At 42.8% G+C, this 22,925-nt stretch overlaps 1 protein-coding gene across 2 annotated transcripts in view; it reads right to left on the minus strand.

Annotated features, from left to right (window-relative positions):
* Positions 1–16,671: 16,671 nt before the first annotated feature.
* MBOAT1 (membrane bound glycerophospholipid O-acyltransferase 1) overlaps positions 16,672–22,925 on the minus strand; it is a 112,533-nt gene continuing 106,279 nt past the window's right edge. Inside the window, exon 13 of one of the 2 annotated variants that reach the window (XM_073678840.1) lies at positions 16,672–17,735. In XM_073678840.1, coding sequence (XP_073534941.1) covers positions 17,597–17,735 — 139 coding nt within the window. In that variant the 3' untranslated portion in view covers positions 16,672–17,596. The remainder of the gene's footprint in view (positions 17,736–22,925) is intronic. The other variant, XR_012320122.1, reaches the window with a different exon arrangement.

Here is a 22,925-nt window from a genome sequence, read left to right on the forward strand (position 1 = left end):
GACGATGTGGTGCAGAAGTGGAGTTTTTCCAAGAATGGGTGGTGGGACTGTGGAAGGTTCGAGGGGTGAAGGCAGAGCTGGGATGGAGGCGGAGCTGGGCTGGAGCCTGGGTGGAGTCTCAAGTGGGCCCAAAAATTTTGCCAGCATGGGGCCCCGAAATTCTTAGTGGCAGCCCTGCACACACAAATCAGCCACTCCCAGACGAAGGCACTGCACCGAAACATGTGTCGGGGCTGGAGTCATTCCAGCAAGAGAAAACAATTATGGGTATGTGTATACAAGCTGTTTTACTTCCATTTGGCTTTACGCTTTGTAATAATCTCACAGCCCGACTATATTATGTCATGCATGCCTCATCATATGTGCTCTCCTGCTGTGTATGACGCTTATTTTTACTGTTGTACTCAGGCTTTGACCTTGACTATTTTTATTAAGTAAAATATTTTTTTGTTACCCTGAGTACTGCTTTGGACTTATTACCATTTCCTTTTTTTTCTTTGCCTCCTTGTGTTTCTTTATTGGCTTGCCCTATATTTAGTCCTCTACCATATACCCTTAATTATGTCACTAGAGCTTATACAATTTTCTATAGTGTATTTTTTCTGGTGAGTTTATTTTTGATTCATTTCATTTGAGGATTGTAAGGCAGCGCTAGTCATCATGCTGGTGGACACTCGCTGCCTCGGGTCAACTAAAGCACACCAGCCATGTTTTCCAGTATTTCACAATCCAGCAGTTTATTACACTTCATAACTGCTTATCACACAGTCCATCTCAGTGGCACACCGGCATGTTTACACACATAACATCCAGGAGCCTTTCAAGTGGCAGACAGGCCCACTTGGCTCCAGTTATAGCCTTCAGCAAAGTCACTTATATCAATGTCCATATAACGCAGCGCTTTTACCTTTGCCGGGTCGTAGCTGGTTCAGTCAGCTTTGTTCTGCCACAGCTGTGGCTCTAAGGCTTACCAAACGTGGTCTCCAGCCCTTTTGCCCTCCAACGCTACTGGCATCTCTCACACACAAGGATCCAGCCTCTGCCTTTCAGGACTCTTGTCTTCCAAGCCTCTGGTCCTCCAAGGCTACTGGCATCTCTTACACACAAGGATCCAGCCTCTGCCTTTCAGGCTTCACCAGGCCTCTCTAGGCCTCACTAAGCCTCTCCAGGCTTAAGGTGTCCCACACACGGGAACAGGCCTCACGCCTTTCACACCCCCTGTCTCAAATCTACCAGGGTTTATATATCCTCCAGTGCACACACAGGACTTGTGCTGATGTCACAGTCATGTGATCAGACCTTCTGTGTGCACAGGACCTGTGCGATGTTACAGTCATGTGACCAGTCACCTGGGGGGAGGTACATGGTCAGTCAAAACACACCCTGGACCATTACAGTAATGCCGCAAGCCGCTGCATTACAGGATATAGACTGGATAGAAGGATGGATGGGATTGATGAATCGATTGGATGGGAAAGAGAAATTAATGTATTCATATAATAGAGAGTATATAATAGGGTGTACATTACACCGTGTATAAAGCAGTGTGTGTGCATGTATAGACACCCTGCTGTATACATACAGATGTAAGGAAGAGCTGGGTGTGCAGGGAGAGCCGTGTCTACAGCAGCATGCATAGGATTCAGCTGTGCTCAATAGAGCCACGCCCACTCACAGATCTGAGGTAACATCACAGCAAGCCAGGAAATTCTAAGCCACAGATCATGTGACCAGAAGAGAAGCTCAGTAGAAGCTCAGGATACAGAAAGGTTTGTGTTTAGTGAAGTGCTTTAAACTTCTCCATTCTTATTATACTGATGTCTACACATCTAAGACTAGATGCGGAGGGAGAAATTTCTTACCTGGATGGAATTGCTCTTCCTAGGTTGTCTGAAGCTACAATGGAGACTCTGGATCAGCCTCTGGCTTTAGAGGAACTACATGATGTATTATGAACATTGCAAAATCAGAAAGCACCTGTTGCCTATTGCCTCCCAGGGGAACTTTATAAGCTGAATGGGGAGGTACTGTTACCAATGCTCTTAGATGTCTGTCAGCAGGATTGTGCTAAGTAAACCACATACACTGTCAGGTGGGCGCCGTTACACTGATTAAATTGATACCTTGGTTGATGAAATCCATCCTGTGGTTCTTGTGTAATCTTTACTTTCAGTTTGGATATAATGATATGCCCGTGCTTAGGGCGGCCTGTGGGGGGGTGCTCTATCTGGTGCTCTGCTTACATATTTATCTGTATGCTCTTAGGACAGGTCCCTGTGCCTTCACTGACCAGCCTCCTATTTTACATAATGTATCTAGTAGTGGGGGCTAGGTAAAATAGAAGGCAGGTCAGTGAAGGCACTGTAAATAAAAACGGTATAGCTGAAAACGTCATCTTGTCCTGCAAAAAAACAAGCCGCCATCAGCGGAAAAATAAAACAGTTAGGGTATGTGCACACGATGCAGAAATGCTCAGGATTTTTTCCTGAGCGTTTCTGCATCTCTCTGGCAGGAAAAAACGCATGCGGATTGTACATGCGGTTTCCTGCCAGGGACATGCGGAAATGAAGCGGTCTTCACTTTCATTTCCGCATGCGGGTTGACAAGCGCTTCCCAAGCGATTTTAGCATCACTTGGAAAGTGCTTGTCAACTTCACACTATATAAATCCATGCAACCGGCATGGATTTATATAGTGTGTAAATGTCAAAAAATAAATCTATACTTTACCCTCTGATGGCCCCCGGTGTCCTGCTTCATCGGTCCCGGCTGCCGGCAGTGAAGACTTTAGGACCTTCCGACGTCAGCGTCACGTGACCCGTCACATGACTCTGACGTCAGCGAAGGTCCTTCTTCATTCAAACGCGAAGTGCCCGGGAAGCCGGCAGGACGCAGCGCGGGCCGTCAGAAGGTGAGAATATATATATTTTTTATTTTATTCTTTTGGTACCTGGGTCTGGATGAGAGTCCTCTCATCCACACCCGGGTACCATCCGCACATTAGACCGCATGAAAAGCGCATCAACATATACAGTGATGCGGATTCCATGCGGTCTAATGCAAGTCAATGGTGGCAAAAGAGCAGCGTTTCCGCAAAATTAATTGACATGCTGCGGATTTTTGACCGCAGCGTTTACGCTGCGGAAAAATCCGCATCATGGGCACAGCACATGCGGATTTCCATTGGGGAACATTGCTGCCCTTCTACCATGCGTTTTTCATGCGTTTCCGCGGCGTTTACGCAACTGCAAAAACGCCGCGGAAACGCATGAAAAACGCATCGTGTGAACTCAGCCTTACAGCTCTCAGAATAAAGCGATGCAAAAAATATATATTTTCCTATAAAATAGTTTTTATTATGTTAAAGTGCCAAAACATAAAAAAAAACTATATAAATGTGGTATCGCTGTAATTGTGTTGACCCGAAGAATAAAGCTGCGTTATCAATTTTATCACTCGTGGAATGGCATAAAAAAAATCCCCAAAAAACAATTTCTGAATTGCTGATTTTTGTTCATTCTGCCTCCCAAAAAATGGAATAGAAAGCGACCAAAAGATGTCATTTTCCCGAAAATAGTACCTTGTTTTTACAATAAAAAGCATCTTTTACTGTGTGACAGCTGCCAATCATAAAAACCTGATATAAATCTGATATTGCTGTAATCGCACCAACCCAAAGAATTAAGTCACCTAATCACTTATACCGCACGAGGAATGGCGTAAAAAATAAATAAAACTAATTCTTCACCTTCTGTTGATTTGTTCATTCTGCCTCCCAAAGATCACTGTAAGGCTCAGCTCACATTTATCCTGTGCTGTGCACTTAGCGCTTATACCGGGGTTTCCATGTAAATCTCTGAAATATGTGATTCAGATGAAAACCCCCAGTGCAAGATTCGCTATAATGAGGTAGATGGAGGCACTGTGGATGCCGTTTGGCATATGAACCCTCAGTGTCCATCTTTTTATTAGGCGTGCATAAAAGTGCCGAATGCCACAGTTTTGTGCACTTTTGAAAAGAAGGATGATGCTAAACAGAGGACATACAAAGTCCAGAGTAACTTTCCTGCCTCATTGTAGTGAATGGATTCCTTGGGGGTTTCATCTGCATCATGTCACTTGGAGATTTAGATGGAAACCCTAATATAAGTGCTCAGCGTAGAGCGCAGTATAAATGTGATCCCAAATGTTATGTAAAATGTTCCCAATAAAAGCTTCAACTCCATTCACAAAAAAAGCAAGTCCCCACTCAGGTCCATCATCTGTTAACGAAAATATAGGGGGCTTTCACGTTACTGATAGCACAAAGGCTCTGGAAAAACAAAATGGCTCCTCATCCTCCAAAAGAAATTCTGCGCTCCCAAATCCAAATGTCCCCCTCTCTTCTGAGCTCAACAGTGTGCCTAAACCGCAGTTAGCGCCCACAAGTTTGGCATTCCTGTAGTGATGAGAGCACCCCTAATTTACAGGTGCATGTCTCCAGAAGCACGAGCTGGGCATAACGTGCTGGGCATAACGTACTGGTCACTACAACATACTGGTCACTACAACATTTTGGTCACTACAAAGGCAATTTGCAATCTTCATTTAGCTAAATCCACCAATGGAATTGAAATCGTCACTACACCTGTAGATAAATTCACAAAGGGGTATAATCTCCAAAATGGGGTCACTTAAGGGGGATTCTGCTCTTCTAGCATGTAGGGGCTCTGTCTATTGAGTCCGCAAACTATTCTAGGAAAATCTGCACTCCAAAAGGCAAAAAACGTTCCATGCCTCCCGAATCTCGCAGTATGGCTAAGCAGTACTGCACACCAACATATTGGGTATTTCTACATTCAGCAGAAATTGTGGGACAAAATTTGGTGCCATTTTTACCCATTTCCTAGTGTAAAAATGTAAGATCTGAGGCTAAAAGAAAACTTTGGTCGTAAAAATATAATTATTTTTTCTTCACTGTGCAATGGTATAAAATGTTGTGACACATCTGTAGTGTTAATATGATCCCCTAGATGAATTCATTGAGAGGGGTATTTTGTAAAATGGGGTCACTTATGGGGGGTTTGGCTGATCAGGCACCTGAGGTGCTTTACCAATGTGACATGACACCCTCAAACCAGTCCAGCAAAATCTGAACTCCAATATGGCGCGTCTTCCCTTCTGAGCTTTGCACTATGCTCAACGTTCTAAACTTCTGTGAAGAACCTGGGGGTTCAAGATGCTCACCACACATCTAGATAAGTTCCCTGAGGGGTGTAGTTTCCAAAATGGTGTCGCTTATGTAGAGTTTCCACTGTTTAGGCACATCGGGGCTCTCCAAAAGCGACATGACGTCCGCTAATCCAGCAAATTTTGCATTCAAAAAGTCAAATGGCACTCTTTCCCTTCCAAGGCCTGCCATGCGCCAAAACAAATTCCATGGCGCAATTTATACTGTTGTTACCCTTACAAAAATGCAAAATTTGGGGATAAATACCATTTTTGAGGGAAAAATGTGATTTTTTTTATTTTCACAGCTCAACGTTATAAACTTCTGTGAAGCACCTGGGGGTCCAAGATGCTCACCACAAATCTAGATAAGTTCCTTGAGTGGTCTAGTTTCCAAAATGGTGTCACTTGTTGGGGGTTTCCACTGTTTAAGCACACCGGGAGTTCTCAAAACGTGACATGGCGTCCACTAATTTTGCCAGCAAATTTTACATTCAAAAAGTCGAATGGCGCTCGTTCCCTTCCGAGCAGTGCCATGAGCCCAAGCAGTGGTTTTCCCCAAATATTGGGTATCAGTGTATTCAGGAGAAATTGCACAACAAATTTTGGTTCCATTTTCTCCTGTCAACCTTGTGAAAGTAAAAAAAAATTGGGTCTAAAGTATAATTTTTGTGAAAAAAAAGGTAAATGTTTATTTTTTCCTTACACATTCCATTAATTCCTGTGAAGCACCTGAAAGGTTAATACATTTCTTGAATGTGGTTTTGAGCACCTTGAGGGGTGCAGTTTTTAGAATGGTGTCACTTTTTCTGTCATATAGACCCCTCAAAGTCACTTCAAATGTTATGTGGTCCCTAAAAAAATGGTTTTCTAAATTTTGTTGGAAAAATTAGAAATCGCTTGTCAACTTGTAACCCTTATAACTTTCTAGCAAAAAACATAGTTTCCAAAACTGTGCTGATGTAAAGCAGACATGTGGGAAATGTTATTTATTAACTATTTTGTGTTACAATTTTTGCCAAATTTACGATTTTTTCACAAACAAATGTAAGTCATATCAAAGAAATGTTACCACTATCATGAAGTACAATGTGTCACGAAAAAAACAATCTCAGAATCACCGGGATCCATTAAAGCGTTTCAGAGTTATTACCTCATAAAGTGATACTGGTCAGAATTAAAAAAATTTGCCTGGTTAGCAAGGTGAAAATAGACTTCGGGGTGAAAGGGTTAAACAAAGACACTTTTTAGATAAATTTAGAACTAAAGCGAAGGCATGGTCCAGACGCCCACTATCAGTTATAGGCAGAGCAAATCTTATCAAGATGATTCTTCTGCCACAATTGTTATATGTGCTACATAATGCTCCTGGTTGGCTTCCTCCACACATATTTTGTAAAATACAAACGATGTTTAGGGAATTAATATGGTTTAAACAGCATGCTCTAATGAAACTACAAACTCTCCAACGTAATAAGGATGAGGATGGATTGACTATTCCTGATCCATGGTTGTATTTTAAATCATCCCAACTACTACACTTCTATGGATGTGGAAATAGGGATAATATGGGCAAGTTGGGTGCTCTTCTTTTACAGAATGCTCTTACTACCACATTGACATTAGTATATAAAGTGTGGGACAGGAGAAAGAAACTTATGGGTATTAAGAGATTCATTAAATACACACCGTTATGGCGTAATCTACTTTGACCGAAGTGTCAAAGCCAAATGGCTTCTCTAATTGGGAAAAGAAAGGGACCTGGGCGAAAGAAGAGCTATTTACAAACTCTTCTTAAAAGCTTTCAACAGCTCCAAGAGGAATTAAATTTATCAAGTAACACTTTTTACCAGTATCTACCAATCAGACATGCTCTCTCAGCTCAATCAGGTCTGATAAACCTTAGCATACAACATCATCCCCTAATAGATATTATTGTTTCTACAGGCCAAAGGGTTTAATCTTTACCATATACAAGTAACTATTGTCATTCCAACTGGATCATCACCTAAATGGGAGGCGGATGTAGGCCCTATATTGGAGGAGCAATGGAGAGAGATTTTAGAAACTGTTCCCAAACTATCGCCCAAAAGCTCTCTCAATTATATTTAATTCACAGACTATACAAAACTCCTAGTTTTCTACACAAGATAGGGTATCGCCATGATGCAAAATGCAATTGGTGTGGGATTGATTAGGCACATATGATGTGAGAATGTAGACAGATAGGCCCATTTTGGAACAAAGTCATCTACTTAATAGAAAGGGTGTATGGAGTGAAATTATTAACAGATCCCCATATATACAGTACAGACCAAAAGTTTGGACACACCTTCTCATTTAAAGATTTTTCTGTATTTTCTTGACTTTGAAAATTGTACATTCACACTGAAGGCATCAAAACTATGAACATGTGGAATTATATACTTAACAAAAAAGTGTGAAACAACTGAAAATATGTCTTATATTCTAGGTTCTTCAAAGTAGCCACCTTTTGCTTTGATGACTGCTTAGCACACTCTTGACATTCTCTTGATAAGCTTCTTGATGTGTTAATTCATAGTTTTGATGCCTTCAGTGTGAATGTACAATTTTCATAGTCATGAAAATGCAGAAAAATCTTTAAATGAGAAGGTGTGTCCAAACTTTTGGTCTGTACTGTATATATAAATATATATTGGGATTATTTGAAGATGGAGTAGATCCTGATTCACCTGTATTCATAGGCATCTCTTTTATCCTATTACAAGCACGTATGCTTCTTGCATTTCACTGGTTAGACACACTACCTCGAACTAATGGAGAGCTAAAGCGAAAGATAAATACAATATGGTTGGAAAGAGGAGTCTATCTTAAATGCAACTCGATTCTCAAATTCAAAAAGATATGGAGTCCTTGACTTGATACTCCAGGACTACCCAAAAATCTTCTAATTAGAGACAGAATATACAGTCCTGCTCATAGTTATTGGCACCCCTTCATATTTTATAGACTGTACAATATCTTCAGAAATAAATGGAAATGTACCAAAGTTATATCCTCAGGATTTTTTAATTAATGGTCCAAAGTAATACAACAATAAAACATTGTTCTTCAACTTGCATGCTGCAGTTTCAAAGAAGAAACAGAATAAACAGCATGTGCAGCAATAAAGGCACCCCTAATTAATACTTGGTTGCACACCCTTTGGCATTGATGACAACCTCCAAATGTTTCTTGTAGACATCTATAAGCTTCTTGCACTTCTTTTTTCCCAGTCTTCCTTTGCAGTTTGTTCCAGCTCTTGAATGTTCGCAGGGTTCTTTTTTCCAATGGCATATTTCAGCTAATCCCAACGATTCTCAATGGAATTGAGGTCAGGAGTCCATTTTTTCTACTATTCCTGTGTACTTTTGCATATGAGCTTTCGGTCATTGTCTTGCTGGAGGACCCATGATCTTTGAGTCAACCTAAGTTTTCATACACTGAGTAGGACATTTTGCTCTAAAATCTCTTGATAATTCTCTGATTTCATAATTGCTGTGATACGGTCAAGGCCTCCAGTACCAGACGCAGCAAAGCAACCACACAGCATTATGGATTCTCCACTATGCGTAACTGTTGGTAAGGTGTTCTTTTCCTTATAAGGTTCATTGCGCCATCTGTAAACAAACTGTTGCTTCGCATTGCCAAAAGCTCCATTTTTGTTTTATCTGTCCACAGAACATTTTCCCGGAAGAATTTTGGTTTGTCAAGGTACTCTTTGGCAAAGATCAGTCGTTCCTTTTTATGTCTTTTCTTCAGCAATGGTTTCTTCCTTGGCCTTTGCCCATAAAGCTCTGCTTGGTTTAGTGTGCTGCGTATGGTACTTGTTAAAACCATGACCCCAGACTGTATCAGGCTGGCCTTCAGGTCTTTGAATCTTTGACGTGGTATTTCTTTACACCATTCGCACCAACCTTCGAAGACATATCTTGTCAATTTTCCTCTTTCCCCCATGTCCAGAGAGGGTCTTGACGGTTCCATGCTTGGAAAACTTCTTAATAACTTTGCGCACTGTTGAAACTGGGATACCAAGGTCTTTGGAGATGGCCTTATACCCTTTGGAAGTCTTAATAGCAGTTTTGATTTGCTCAGACAGCTCATTTGTCTTCATCATTATGACAAAAGAACAGAGCCTACCATGTGACTTTTTAAAACACAGAAGTCATCATTCATTGGCTAATTCATGTAACATGGGCACCGACAATTAATCACAGGTGAATCTCTTTTGTGATTTACCACAGGCGAGTCAAAATGTGTTTCCATACTAAATTAATATAAAGGGTGCCAATACCAGTGTCACAGCAAACTTTAAGTTTTTCTAATTTTCCCTCCCATTGTTTTTTATTTTAAATTATTGTTTATCATTTGCTCTTTTGTATTTAACACGAGTGCTCTATACAAAAAAATGTTTCACTTGATTCATTTTTTTCTGCAAATCAGAACAAGGGCATAAAAAGAAAAAGCGCTTGTCAATCCGCATGCGGAAATGTCAGTGAATAACGCTCCATTTCCGCATGTCCCTGGCAGGAAAACGCATGTACAATCCGCATGCGTTTTTTTCTGCCAGGGAGATGCAGAAACGCTCAGGAAAAAATCCTGAGCATTTCTGCATCGTGGGCACATAGCCACCATCAGTAACATGAAGCATGGAGGTGGACTGATATTTTGAGGTGTGTGAACTACAGTGACACAGTGAATTCAATCAGAATTGTCAGCAAGATGAATGCAGCAATTTACCAGGAATTACTGAAGGACATTCATCAGTCATGAAGCTAGTCATGGAGCACTTGTACGTACAACATCACAATAAACTGAAACAAAAGGCCAAATTCACCCTACAGTGGCTGCAGCAGAAAAATATGCAGGTACTGGAGGGGCCATCACAGTCCTCTGTCCTCAACCTTATTGAGCTACTTTTGGGAAAACTCAAGCAAGCAGTTCACGCAAAACTACAAGCCACTATTGATGCGGAAGTAGGTAATACAGAACTAGGGTTTAAAGATGTTGTCGGAGGAATGGGTGAGCCACCGGCCTGAACTGTGCATTCTCCCATGCTATTTCTAGATGCACTTTTGCCTGTGCAAAAAAAGGAGAAGCGCAGACATATGGAGGCTATCTAAGCAATCCAAGTTTCAGAGCAGTATTTGCAAGCTGTATAGCAATCAGATTGCAAGCGCTTCTTGCCTTGAAGACAGGCCACCTTAAAGATGGACGGTAAACTTGGCCACAAGCTGTACACTATAGAAATAAAAATATCTCTATTCTTGAGAACATAATAAAAAAAAATCTGACCAGCACCTCCTATATGTGGACAGGTGCCAGCTGCAATGATTGTATAATATACAAAAAGAAAGCACGGTAGCACTCTGTAAGGGCCAAAATACATGAAAACACTGGAAACATTAAATCTAGACTGTATTATTACTCAATAAGATGTACTTACAAAAGATGAAGGTTTTAGCGCATAAATTGGACAATTCATGTATGCCCATCAACCATGACAATGTGAACTCCCTCTGATGGGTCCTATTGTACTAAAATATGCCATTCACAGACTATGAGCCTACAGTTGAATGGACAAACATGTGTCTCCTGGGCTATGAGCCTACAACTTCAGGGAAAGTAGAACTGATTAAAATCACCTGCGGGTCAATGGGAGGAGTGCAGAGTCAGAAAGGAGGCAGTCAAAACCTCCCAACAGTAGTAAAAGGACACTAACAATGTGCACACCTAAATTAATAAGTTCAATGTTATTGAGACATAACACACGTGATGAAGATTAAAACCATCTAAAAACAACAACACTGTAACAAGTTTTGATGTAAGCAAATAAATACTATAAGGGGGAATTTCACTCAGGGTGAATTTTATCTGATTACATACGTTGTGCGAGCATAGATAGTGTAGTAATAAAGTACACAGTGCAAATACAGCATTATATAATATAATGATAATAATAATAATATATATGATACGCTGATTTTCAGAAGGTATAGTAATAGAAAATGTATGAACTTTATTCAGTTGTAGTGACTTTCCTTGAGAAAGCTGCCATATAGCAGCGATACGCGTAGGGTGTGAGGTTTTGACTAACAGGTTATGGGGACCTCAGGGTAATTTTGATATATCTACAGGATTTGAGATTTAGATGCTATATAATAATAATCTTTATTTATATTGCGCCAACATATTCCGCAGCGCTTTACAATTCAGAGGTTCATATACAACAGTCATAAGTAACATAGCTAAAGAAAATACAATAATCAATGCAAAAATAATGACGACCCTGCTCGTAAGAGCTTACAATCTACAATGAGGTGGGGGTGACATAAAGTACAGGGGCTTATTTACAATGAAGATCCGGCCATCTTGAGGGGATGAGGGATAGATAAAGGCTGCATGAGCTCGTCACCAGCCAGTATTTGTAGTGCTTTTGGGTGTGGTGGAGGTTGGTGAAGACTCATGGTTGAAGAAATAATGAATGAGCTACAAAAATATAAAAGGACTTTGATTAGGGAAAGTGAAAGGCCACCCTAAACAGGTGTGCTTTTAGTGAGCGCCTAAAACTGTGTAAGTTGTGGTTCATCCTAATTTCTTGGGGTAGAGCATTGCAAAGAATAGGTGCAGCTCAGGAAAAGTCTTGGAGCCAGGAGTGGCAGGTACGGATTAGTGTGGATGTTAGTCGAAAGTCGCTTGCGGAGCGTAGAAAACGGGTAGGCATATAAACAGAAATGAAGAAGGAGATATAGGGGGGTGCCGCGCTGTGGAGAGCTTTGTGGGTGAGAACAAGCAATTTAATACAGTATTCATGGATACATCATTTGAGTATATGTATATGTAGGCTTGACCTTGGTACATTCGGGTAAGCTGATCTGAATATAGATATCTTATAAAATTATATACTGGTATAATGCTTGCTCTGTTGATTGGCATGTGGTGTATATATAACTGATCATTGTATGTGGATATACTATCTAAGCCTACAGAGTGTATAGCTGTATTACTGGGAAGTTGTTGTGTGATATATAAAACTGAATATAGTTCATATATTTTCTATTACTATACCGTCTGAGAATCAGCGTATTATATAAACTGTACTGTATGTGCACTGTGCACTTTATTACTATACTATCTATGCTCGCATACCTTATGCAATCTGCAGATAAAATTCGCCCTGAGTGAATTCCCCCCTTATATTATTTATTTTCTTACATCAAAACTTGTTACTGTGGTGTTGTTGCTTTTAGATGGTTTTAATCTGTCACGTGTGTTATGTCTCCATACGATTGAACTTATTAATTTAGGTGTGCACATTGTTAGTGTATTCTTTTCCTTTTACTACAGTTTTGTGTTAATACACAATGTAGCACCCTATATTTATATTGTAGTTGTACATCCTATTTTGTGTTTATAACCTCCTAACAGTAGACTATAATAAAAAAAATATATTAAAAACCTCATAGTCCGAGAGTGGCAATTTTAGTATAATAGGACCCATCAGAGAGAGGTCACCTTGCAGTGGTTGATTAGCATACATAAATTGACCAATTTATGCGCTAAGAACCTTCATTTTTTGTAAGTACATCTTACTGAGCAACAATACAGTCTAGATTTAATGTTTTCATATATTTTGGCCCTTACAGAGTGCTGCTGTGCTTTCTTTTTGTATATTCTTGAGAACATACATAATATTTAATAAGAGATAAATTGCAAAGCTTGTTTTTGCAAGCACTTTGCAATTTTACGTATATAATTAGAGGAGACGTCACCTTTAATGAATGTGCTATTCTGTGATTTATAACAGTTTAATCTGAATCACACTAAAAATAACACATTATGCCTGAAAACTCATGTTTTATGTTTAAAACATTATGCACATCTTACAAATTCACACACAGGTATGTAAACTTATTGGGACAACTGTATTTATGAAATGCATTCTAATTCATAGTAATTATATTCCATCATGGACATGTACATTCTGTGTGCATGATTATCAACATGAGGTAGAAGAAATCCAGCTCAACTATGTAAAATCTTCAACATGAGTAAGGGTGCCGAGTGCACCACAAACGAGTAGATGTTCCCTATCTATGGACTAAAGTTGTAATCAAATTCAAAAAAAGTTGAAAATGTTATACCATTAAGCTGGATGTCTTCTACCAGAAGTCGGTGGCAGCAAGGTTCATTCCGTGTTAGAAAGGGACTAGGCAACTGCAGTGAGCTGTCTTTTTACTTTTTAGCATGCTGATCAATATCTTTCAAATTCAACTCAGAAATTAATTTTATGGGTTTTGTCTTGTGCGTTATACAGGGTGGGCCATTTATATACACCTAAATTAAATGGGAATGGTTGGTGATAGCAACTTCCTGTTTGTGGCACATTAGTATATGGGAGGGAGAAAACTTTTCCAGATGGATGGTGACCATGGTGGCCATTTTGAAGTTGGCCATTTTGGATCCAACTTTATTTTTTTCAATGGGAAGAGGGTCATGTGACACATCAAACTTATTGAGAATTTCATAAGAAAAACAATGGTGTGCTTGGTTTTAACGTAACTTTATTCTTTCATGAGTTTTTTACAAGTTTATGACCACTTATAAAATGTGTTCAAAGTGCTGCCCATTGTGTTGGACTGTCAATGCAACCCTCTTCTCCCACTCTTGACACACTGATAGCAACACCGCAAAAGAAATGCTAGCACAAGCTTCCAGTATCCGTTGTTTCAGATGCTGCACATCTCGTATCTTGATGGTATGGTGTGGTATATGGGGTACAAAGATAGTGGGGCCATTCTTCATCAATGGAAACCTCAATGCCACTGGATATCTGAAATTGCTACATGATGATGTGTCAACCTCTTTATGCACTGAAGATGGCACGTTCCCTGAGTTTTCCAACAACATGGTGCACCACCACATTATAGGTGTCAGGTCCGATCATTGCTACATGAACAGTTTCCTGGAAAGTGGATTGGTCGTCGTGGGCGAGTTGAATGACCACCAAGGTCTCCCGATCTGACCCCCTTAGATTTTTATCTTTGGGGTCATCTGAAGGCAATTTTCTATGCTGTGAAGATACGAGATGTGCAGCATCTGAAACAACGGATACTGGAAGCCTGTGCTAGCATTTCTTCTGTGGTGCTGCTATCAGTGTGTCAAGAGTGGGAGACGAGGGTTGCATTGACAATCCAACACAATGGGCAACACTTTGAACACATTTTATAAGTGGTCATAAACTTCTAAAAAAACTCATGAAAGAATAAAGTTACGTTAAAACCAAGCACACCATTGTTTTTCTTATGAAATTCTCAATAAGTTTGATGTGTCTCATGACCCTCTTCCCATTGAAAAAATAAAGTTGGATCCAAAATGTCCAACTTCAAAATGGCCGCCATGGTCACCACCCATCTGGAAACGTTTTCCCCCTCCCATATACTAATGTGCCACAAACAGGAAGTTGATATCACCAACCATTCCGATTTAATTTAGGTGTATCCATATAAATGGCCCACCCTGTACAGTATTGAGTGTAGCAATTCCCCTATCTCTCAGATCTCTGCTTACAGCCATTCAATAAGTACTTTCATGGTTTTCTGTGAAGTGATGGACACAGAGGAGCAGCACTGGTTCTTTATCCAGTTCAGCCACAAAACTCAGAGCAGAAGTTACCGTATTTTTCAGACTATAAGACGCACTTTTTCTTCCAAAATTTTGGAGGAAAGTGGGGGGTGCGTCTTATAGTCCGAATACTATCTCCCTGTATATACTGTGGCTCTGCATGGTAAGAGGTCTGGGTGAGCGGCAGTAGGGGATCAGCGGGGCACAGGAGGCAGCAGCCGACCGCTGCAGCCTGCGCTGTGCCCTCTACTAAAGAAAATGAATATTCCCAGGGAATATTAATTTTCCTTAATAGCCGGCACACTGTACCGCAGCGCGGCTCCACTCCCATGGGTTGTAGTGAATATCCATGGTCTTTAATAGTGGGCACATAGACCGCAGAGCGCAGCAGGAACCACGCTGCAGTACAGTGTGCGCGCTCTCACACTGTGTGAGGGCGAATGGAAGGGACGCCATGCGTGCCCTGCCATGCGCGGCCCACACAGTGAGAGTGTCAGCAGCGCGGGACAGCACTGGAGGAGAGAGGAGGTGAGTATGATTGTTTATTTTTTTGTGGGCAGCAGGATGGAGGCTCAAGGGGGCCAAGCATACCAGGATGGGGGCTCAAGGGGTGCCAAGCATACCAGGATGGGGGCTCAAGGGGTGCCAAGCATACTAGGATGGGGGCTCAAGGGGTGCCATACATACCAGGATGGGGGCTCAAGGGGTGCCATGCATACCAGGATGGGAGCTCAAGGGGTGCCATACATACCAGGATGGGTGATCAAGGGGTGCCATACATACCAGGATGGGGATCAGGGGGGTGTCATGCATACCAGGATGGGGTATCAAGGGGTGGCATGCATACCAGGATGGGGGAATCAAGGGGTGCCATGCATACAAGGATGGGGATGAGGGGGTCCATACATACCAGGATATGTGATCAAGTGGTGCCATGCATACCTGGATGGGGGCTCAAGGGGTGCCATACATACCAGGATGGGAGCTCAAGGGGTTCCATACATACCAGGATGGGTGATCAAGGGGTGCCATACATACCAGGATGGGGATCAGGGGGGTGCCATGCATACCAGGATGGGGTATCAAGGGGTACCATGCATACCAGGATGGGGGAGTCTAGGGTTGCCATGCATACCAGGATGGGGGTGAGGGGGGCCATACATACCAGGATGTGTGATCAAGGGGTGCCATGCATGCCTGGATGGGGGCTCAAGGGGTGCCATACATACTAGAATGGGGGATCAAGGGGTGCCATGCATACCAGGATGGGTGATCAAGGGGTGCCATGCATACCAGGATGGGTGATCAAGGGGCGTCATGAATACTAGGATGGGGGATCAAGGGGTGCCATGCATTCCAGGATGGGGATGAGGGCCACGTATACCAAGACGGGATGGGGACCACGTATACCAAGAAGGAGGGGTCATACATACCAGGATGGAGGATATTAACAGAATTGGGGAACATTAATCCAATACAAGTGTCAGCAGCAGACTCCCTCCCCTATAACAGGGCATCATGACCACATTTTTTGCTTAAATATTTTTTTTCCTATTTTCCTCCTCTAAAACCTAGGTGCGTCTTATGGTCCGTTGCGTCTTATAGTCCAAAAAATACAGTATGTATATTTTACCAAAATAGCTCTCCAACCATTCTTCCATTTTAAAAGTCTCACAAGATCCTTTGTAATGGAGGATGGAGGAGGTAATGTGACTGCTATGATGTAGTTTTCTAAACTTGCCCATCTATATTGATCTTGTTTTTGGTTTGCTGTGGACAAATATAACCTTGAAATGAGGACAAAATTTTGCTGCAGAACTTTAGGAAACACACATACGTTTATTCCGAAATATCAGTCAGTGAGAAATAAACTTTGACAAGTCAGGTATTAAAACTTTACAATATATTACAGTCTTTTAAATACTATAAGGCTGTGTGCCCACGTAGCGTTTTTCAAGCGTATATGCTGCGGAATTTCCGCAGCGTAAACGCTTGAAAAACGCATGTAGATCCGCACCCCATGGTCCCCAATGGCATTCCGCAATGTCAATGCCCATGCTGCGGATTTTTCCGCAGCGTATATGCTGCAGTCAAAAATCCGCAGCATGTTCATTAATTTTGCGGAAGCGCTGCGGAATCAATGTGCGGATGGTACCCAAGTCTGGAGGAGAGGAGACTCTCCTCCAGACCTGGGTACCAAAGAACCTGTAAAAAAAAGAATAAAATAAAGTTTATACTTATCTTCTGATGTTTTCCCTCCGTCGCGCTGTTGTCTGAAGGACCTGCCACGTCATTGAGTCATGTGACCCACCACATGACTCAATGACGTCACCGCAGGTCCTGCACACAACAGCGTGAGCCGCTCAAGACTCCGGACGGGGCAGAGAATGCATCAGAAGGTGAGTATAAAGTTTATTTTTTTATTTTTTACCATTCTGAACAAGTTGTCAAGCACTTTTCCAAGTGATGCTTGGAGAAGTGCTTGATAACCCGCATGCGGAAATGCATGCAAAGACGCCTCACAAACGCTTCTACCTGGCGGGAAAACCGCATGTAATATCCGCATGCGATTTTCCCGCCAGGGAGAAGCGTAAAAAATATGCTTCAGGTCCGCAACGTGGGCACATAGCCTAAAACTTCATAAAAAATAGTCGTCTTTGTTCCTATACTTCAGCAATGTCTCTTTGGTAGATGGCGGCCATTGTACATTGTTTCACCTCAAGTGGAATGAAAATTTACATAATCTATTGATTCTTTTTTACATGGTTTGTGGTAGATGAATCAGTCTTTTTAGTGAATGATCGTTGTGGATCATTAGATGACCTTTGTGACAGAAGAATAAGTACAATAAGCACTACAATATGGAAGTAAAAATATATGGACCTGAAAGACACAAGCACAATTTCACTACATCAGGATAAGCTTATTAAATGTTGACAATGCAATGAGATATCATTGTGAATGGTATCTTATGTGTCCACTAGTGATGAGCGAGCACTAAAATGCTCGGGTGCTCAAAGCTTGGGTCGAGCACATTGGAATACTCGGGTGCTCAACCCGAGCAACGAGCCCAATGTAAGTCTATGGGAAACTCGAGCATTTTTCTGGTGGTCCCCCCCGGCGGTCTGCAGAAGGTCAAAAATTGCCCAAATCGATGGGAACGGTGCTCAATTAAACGTCAGGCAGGCAGAATATATAGGCAGAAAGGCAGGCAGGGTATATAGGAGGGTGCATCAAAAAACATAGCAGGGCACTTGGAACACACTAGTACCCTCCGATTTTCATGCAACCGTCTCTTTAGAAAAGCTGGCCGGCAATTCATTAGCGGCATACACCGGTACCCGACAATTTAGAACAGAAAGAATAGAGCATCACACATAGATTAGATAGATAGAAACAATTCAGTCACATATATAATAACTACAGTGACAGTGTTGGTTACTGTACTTGTTATTTAGTGTTAAAATAAAGGATTTCTTAAAAAAAATAATAGTGTTTTTGTCTCTTTAAACCCTTCCCGACCCGTGTCACAGCGTCTGTGACATGGAAATCAGTTCGTTCCAGACCCATGTCACAGCGTCTGTGACATGGAGGGATCGCGCCCCTGCAGCGCCTGCGAGCGGGGTCGCTCAGGTGTCACAGTTGCTACTGCAACTGGACATCCTGAAGTTGACCCCACGGGGGGTGGATTAACCCCCCCGTGCCTGGGACCCCTCCGATTGGCAGTTTCATTTTCACTTTTAGTGAAACTGCCAATCGGAATGAATTAAATATTTCACCAATGAAAATTGGTGAAATATTTAAATCTGGGCATGGCCTGATGCTTATAGCATCAGCCATTGGCTGGGGGGAGTGTCACCTCTGTCCCCCTCTCCCCCCAGATCTGATTGGGGGGATAGCGTCACATGGATACTAGCCCCAATCAGATGTGGAGGGAGTTGTTCACGATGGCTGAAACTCCCCAGCTCCTTCCCATCCCTGGATCGTCCGCTGCCGCCGTGGACCCTCTGCTGCTGCCCCTGTGGACCCTCAGCTGCTGCCCCCGTGGACCCTCTGCTGCTGCCCCCGTGGACCCTCTGCTGCTGCCCCCGTGGATCGCTTCTGCCGCCGCTGCGGATCGTCTGCTGCCGCCGCCGCTGATCCGCAGCAGGTAGTATTGCCCCCACTCCCCCCCGACCCCCCCTCCACCCCACTCCACTCCCCCCCGACCCCCCCTCCACTTTCATACCTGCACCCCGACCTCCGCTCCCTTTGCTCCCTCTCCCACGTCTTCATCCACCGGCTGCAGCTCTCCTTCTGACAGCCGGTGGACTGTGATCACAGGCAGCAGCAGGCTCAGTGTAAATACCCTGCTCCTGTGATCACACCCACCATCCCCCAGTCCCAGTGATATCACCCCCCACCTCCCAATAATCACCCCCTCCCCCCAGTGTTCACCCCCCCTGTCCCCAGTGTTCACCCCCCCGTCCCCACCCCCCCGTCCCCAGTGTTCACCCCCCCTGTCCCCAGTGTCCACCCCCCCATCCCCAGTGTTCACCCCCCCATCCCAGTGATCATCCCCCCCGCCGCAAACGCAGTGATCACCCCCCTGCTGCTGCCGACTCCTGGTCCCCTTTCAGCCCCAGTAATCACCCCCCTGATGCTGCCGGCCTCCTACCCCCCTTGCTGCTGCCGGCTCCTGCCCCAGTGATCACCCCCCTTGCTGCTGGCTCCTCCATCTCCTCAGCCCCCTCCTACGCCTGACCACCCCCTCATGCGCCCCGTGTGCCTGAGCGCACCCCCTACGCCTGACAGCCCCCTACGCCTGACAGCCCCCACACATGACTGCAGAAGGTTACACCAAGCACACACACACACACGTACACTCACACTATAATAAAGTTTCGACTTATTTTTTTTTTTTTACACACGTACACAGCACACAAAACGTCCCGCCCGTCCTGCTCATCCCAGTCTAGGGCGTACTCAGCTGAGGAGGCTATGTCAGGTTGGTGTGTGTCTTGTAGTGTATGTGAGGTTGTGTGTGTGGTGTATACACTGCACTATACCACACCGCACACCAACCTGACATACACTACACAATGGTGTCCGCTAACAAATTGGAACCATGTTGCGTTTGGAGAGTCCCTGTGTGCCCAAACATTGGAGCTCCCCCACAAGTGACCCCATTTTGGAAACTAGACCCCCCAAGGCACCTATATAGATGCATAGTGAGCACTTGGAACCCCCAGGTGCTTCACAAATTGATTCATAAAAATGAAAAAGTGAAAAAAAAAACACTTTTTCATTTTTATGAATCATTTGTGAAGCACCTGGGGGTTCCAAGTGCTCACTATGCATCTAGATAGGTGCCTTGGGGGGTCTAGTTTCCAAAATGGGGTCACTTGTGGGGGAGCTCCAATGTTTGGACACACAGGGGCTCTCCAAACGCAACATGGTGTCTTCTAACATTTGAGCCGACAATTTGTTAGCGGACACCATGTTGCATTTGGAGAGTCCCTGTGTGCCCAAACATTGGAGCTCCCCCACAAGTGACCCCATTTTGGAAACTAGACCCCCCAAGGCACCTATCTAGATGCATAGTGAGCACTTGGAACCCCCAGGTGCTTCACAAATTGATTCACAAAAAGGAAAAAGTGAAAAAAAAACACTTTTTCATTTTTATGAATCAATTTGTGAAGCACCTGGGGGTTCCAAGTGCTCACTATGCATCTAGATAGGTGCCTTGGGGGGTCTAGTTTCCAAAATGGGGTCACTTATGGGGGAACTCCAATGTTTGGGCACACAGGGGCTCTCCAAATGCAACATGGTGTCTTCTAACAATTTGAGCCGACAATTTGTTAGCGGACACCATGTTGCATTTGGAGAGTCCCTGTGTGCCCAAACATTGGAGCTCCCCCACAAGTGACCACATTTTGGAAACTAGACCCCCCAAGGCACCTATCTAGATGCATAGTGAGCACTTGGAACCCCCAGGTGCTTCACAAATTGATTCGTAAAAATGAAAAAGTGGAAAAAAAAACACTTTTATTTTTACGGATTAATTTGTGAAGCACCTGGGGGTTCCAAGTGCTCACTATGCATCTAGATAGGTGCCGTTGGGGGGTCTAGTTTCCAAAATAGGGTCACTTGTGGGGGAGCTCCACTGTTTAGGCACATCAGGGGCTCTCCAAACGCGACATGGTGTCCGCTAACAAATTGAATGGAAAATCGGCTCAAATTGTTAGCGGACACCATGTTGAATATGGAGAGCCCCTAATGTGCCTAAACAGTGGAGGTCCCCCACAAGTGACCCCATTTTGGAAACTAGACCCTCCAAGGCACCTATCTAGATGCATAGTGAGCACTTGGAATCCCCAAGTGCTTCACAAATTGATCCGTGAAAACAAAAAAGTACTTTTTTTTCACAAAAATTTTCTTTTAGCCTAAATTTTTTAATTTTCACATGGGTAACAGGATAAAATGCATCCTAAAATTTGTTGGTCAATTTCTCCTGAGTACACTGATACCTCATATGTGGTCATAAACCACTGTTTTGGCGCATGGCAGGGCTCAGCAGGGAAGGAGCGCAATTTGACTTTTGGAGCTAATTTTCCATTCAAAAAGTGAAATGGCGCTCCTTCCCTTCTGAGCCCTGCCATGTGCCCAAACAGTGGTTTATGACCACATATGAGGTATCAGTGTACTCAGGAGAAATTGACCAACAAATTTTAGGATGCATTTTATCCTGTTACCCATGTGAAAATTAAATAATTTAGGCTAAAAGAAAATTTTTGTTAGAAAAATTAAAATGTTCATTTTTTTCTTCCATGTTGCTTTAGTTCCTGTGATGCACCTGAAGGGTTAATAATCTTCTTGAATGTAGTTTTGAATAGCTTGAGGGGTGCAGTTTTTGGAATGGTGTCACTTTTGGGTGTTTTCTGTCATGTACACCCCTCAAAGGAACTTCAAATGTGATGTGGTCACTAAAAAAATGGCTTTGTAAATTTTGCTGGAAAAAAGATAAATTGCTGATGAACTTTGAACCCTTCAAACTTCCTACCAAAATTTTTTTTTTTTCCAAAATTGTGCTGATGTAAAGTAGACATGTGGGAAATGTTATTTATTAACTATTTTGTGTCACATCACTCTCTAGTTTAGCAGAATAAAAATTAAAAATTTGAAAATTGCGAAATTTTCAAAATTTTTCCCAGATTTTTGATTTTTTCACAAATAAATGCAAATATTATCGACCTAAATTTAATACTAACATGAAGCCCAATATGTCACGAAAAAACAATCTCAGAATCGCTAGGATCCGTTGAAGTGTTCCAGAGTTTTTACTTCGTAAAGGGACACTGGTCAGAATTGACAAAAATGCCAAGGTCTTTAGGGTCAAAATAGGCTGGGTCCTGAAGGGGTTAAAAAAGCCGGCCGGCAATTCATCAGCAGCATACACCGGTACCAGACAATTTAGAACAGAAAGAATAGAGCATCACACATAGATTAGATAGATAGAAACATGTCAGTCACATATATAATAAGTACAGTGATAGTGTTGATTACTGTACTTGTCATTTACTGTTAAAATAAAGGATTTATTAAAAAAAAATTGGCGTGTGGTTGCCCGTAATTTCAGTCTCTAGCGGAGGTTAAGCAGACGACTGGGGCAGATGTTTGAAGCCTGGGAAGGGGGTAATACCCACGGAGCTTCCCAGGCTACTAATATCAGCCCCCAGCTGAATACCTAGCCTTTACTATTAAAATGGGGGACCCAAAAAAAAAATGACGTGGGGTCCCCCCTATTTTAATAGCTAGCAAAGGCTAGGCAGACAGCTGGGGGCTGATATTAATAGCCCAGGAAGGGTGCCATGAATATTGTCCCCCTCCCATGCTAGAAACACCAGCCGTCAGCCGCCCCAGAAATGGCGCATCCATAGGATGCGCCAATTCTGGCACTTAGCCTCGCTCTTCCCACTGCCCTGTAGCGGTGGCAGTGGGGTAATAGGGCTGGGGTTGATGTCAGCATATAATGCCAGCTGACATCAAGCCCAGGTTAGTAATGGAGAGGCGTCTATAAGACACCCCCATTAC

This window comes from Phyllobates terribilis, unplaced genomic scaffold, assembly GCF_046119375.1.
Source record: "Phyllobates terribilis strain yellow unplaced genomic scaffold, ASM4611937v1 Scaffold_4__5_contigs__length_816908805, whole genome shotgun sequence".
Taxonomy (NCBI): domain Eukaryota; kingdom Metazoa; phylum Chordata; class Amphibia; order Anura; family Dendrobatidae; genus Phyllobates; species Phyllobates terribilis.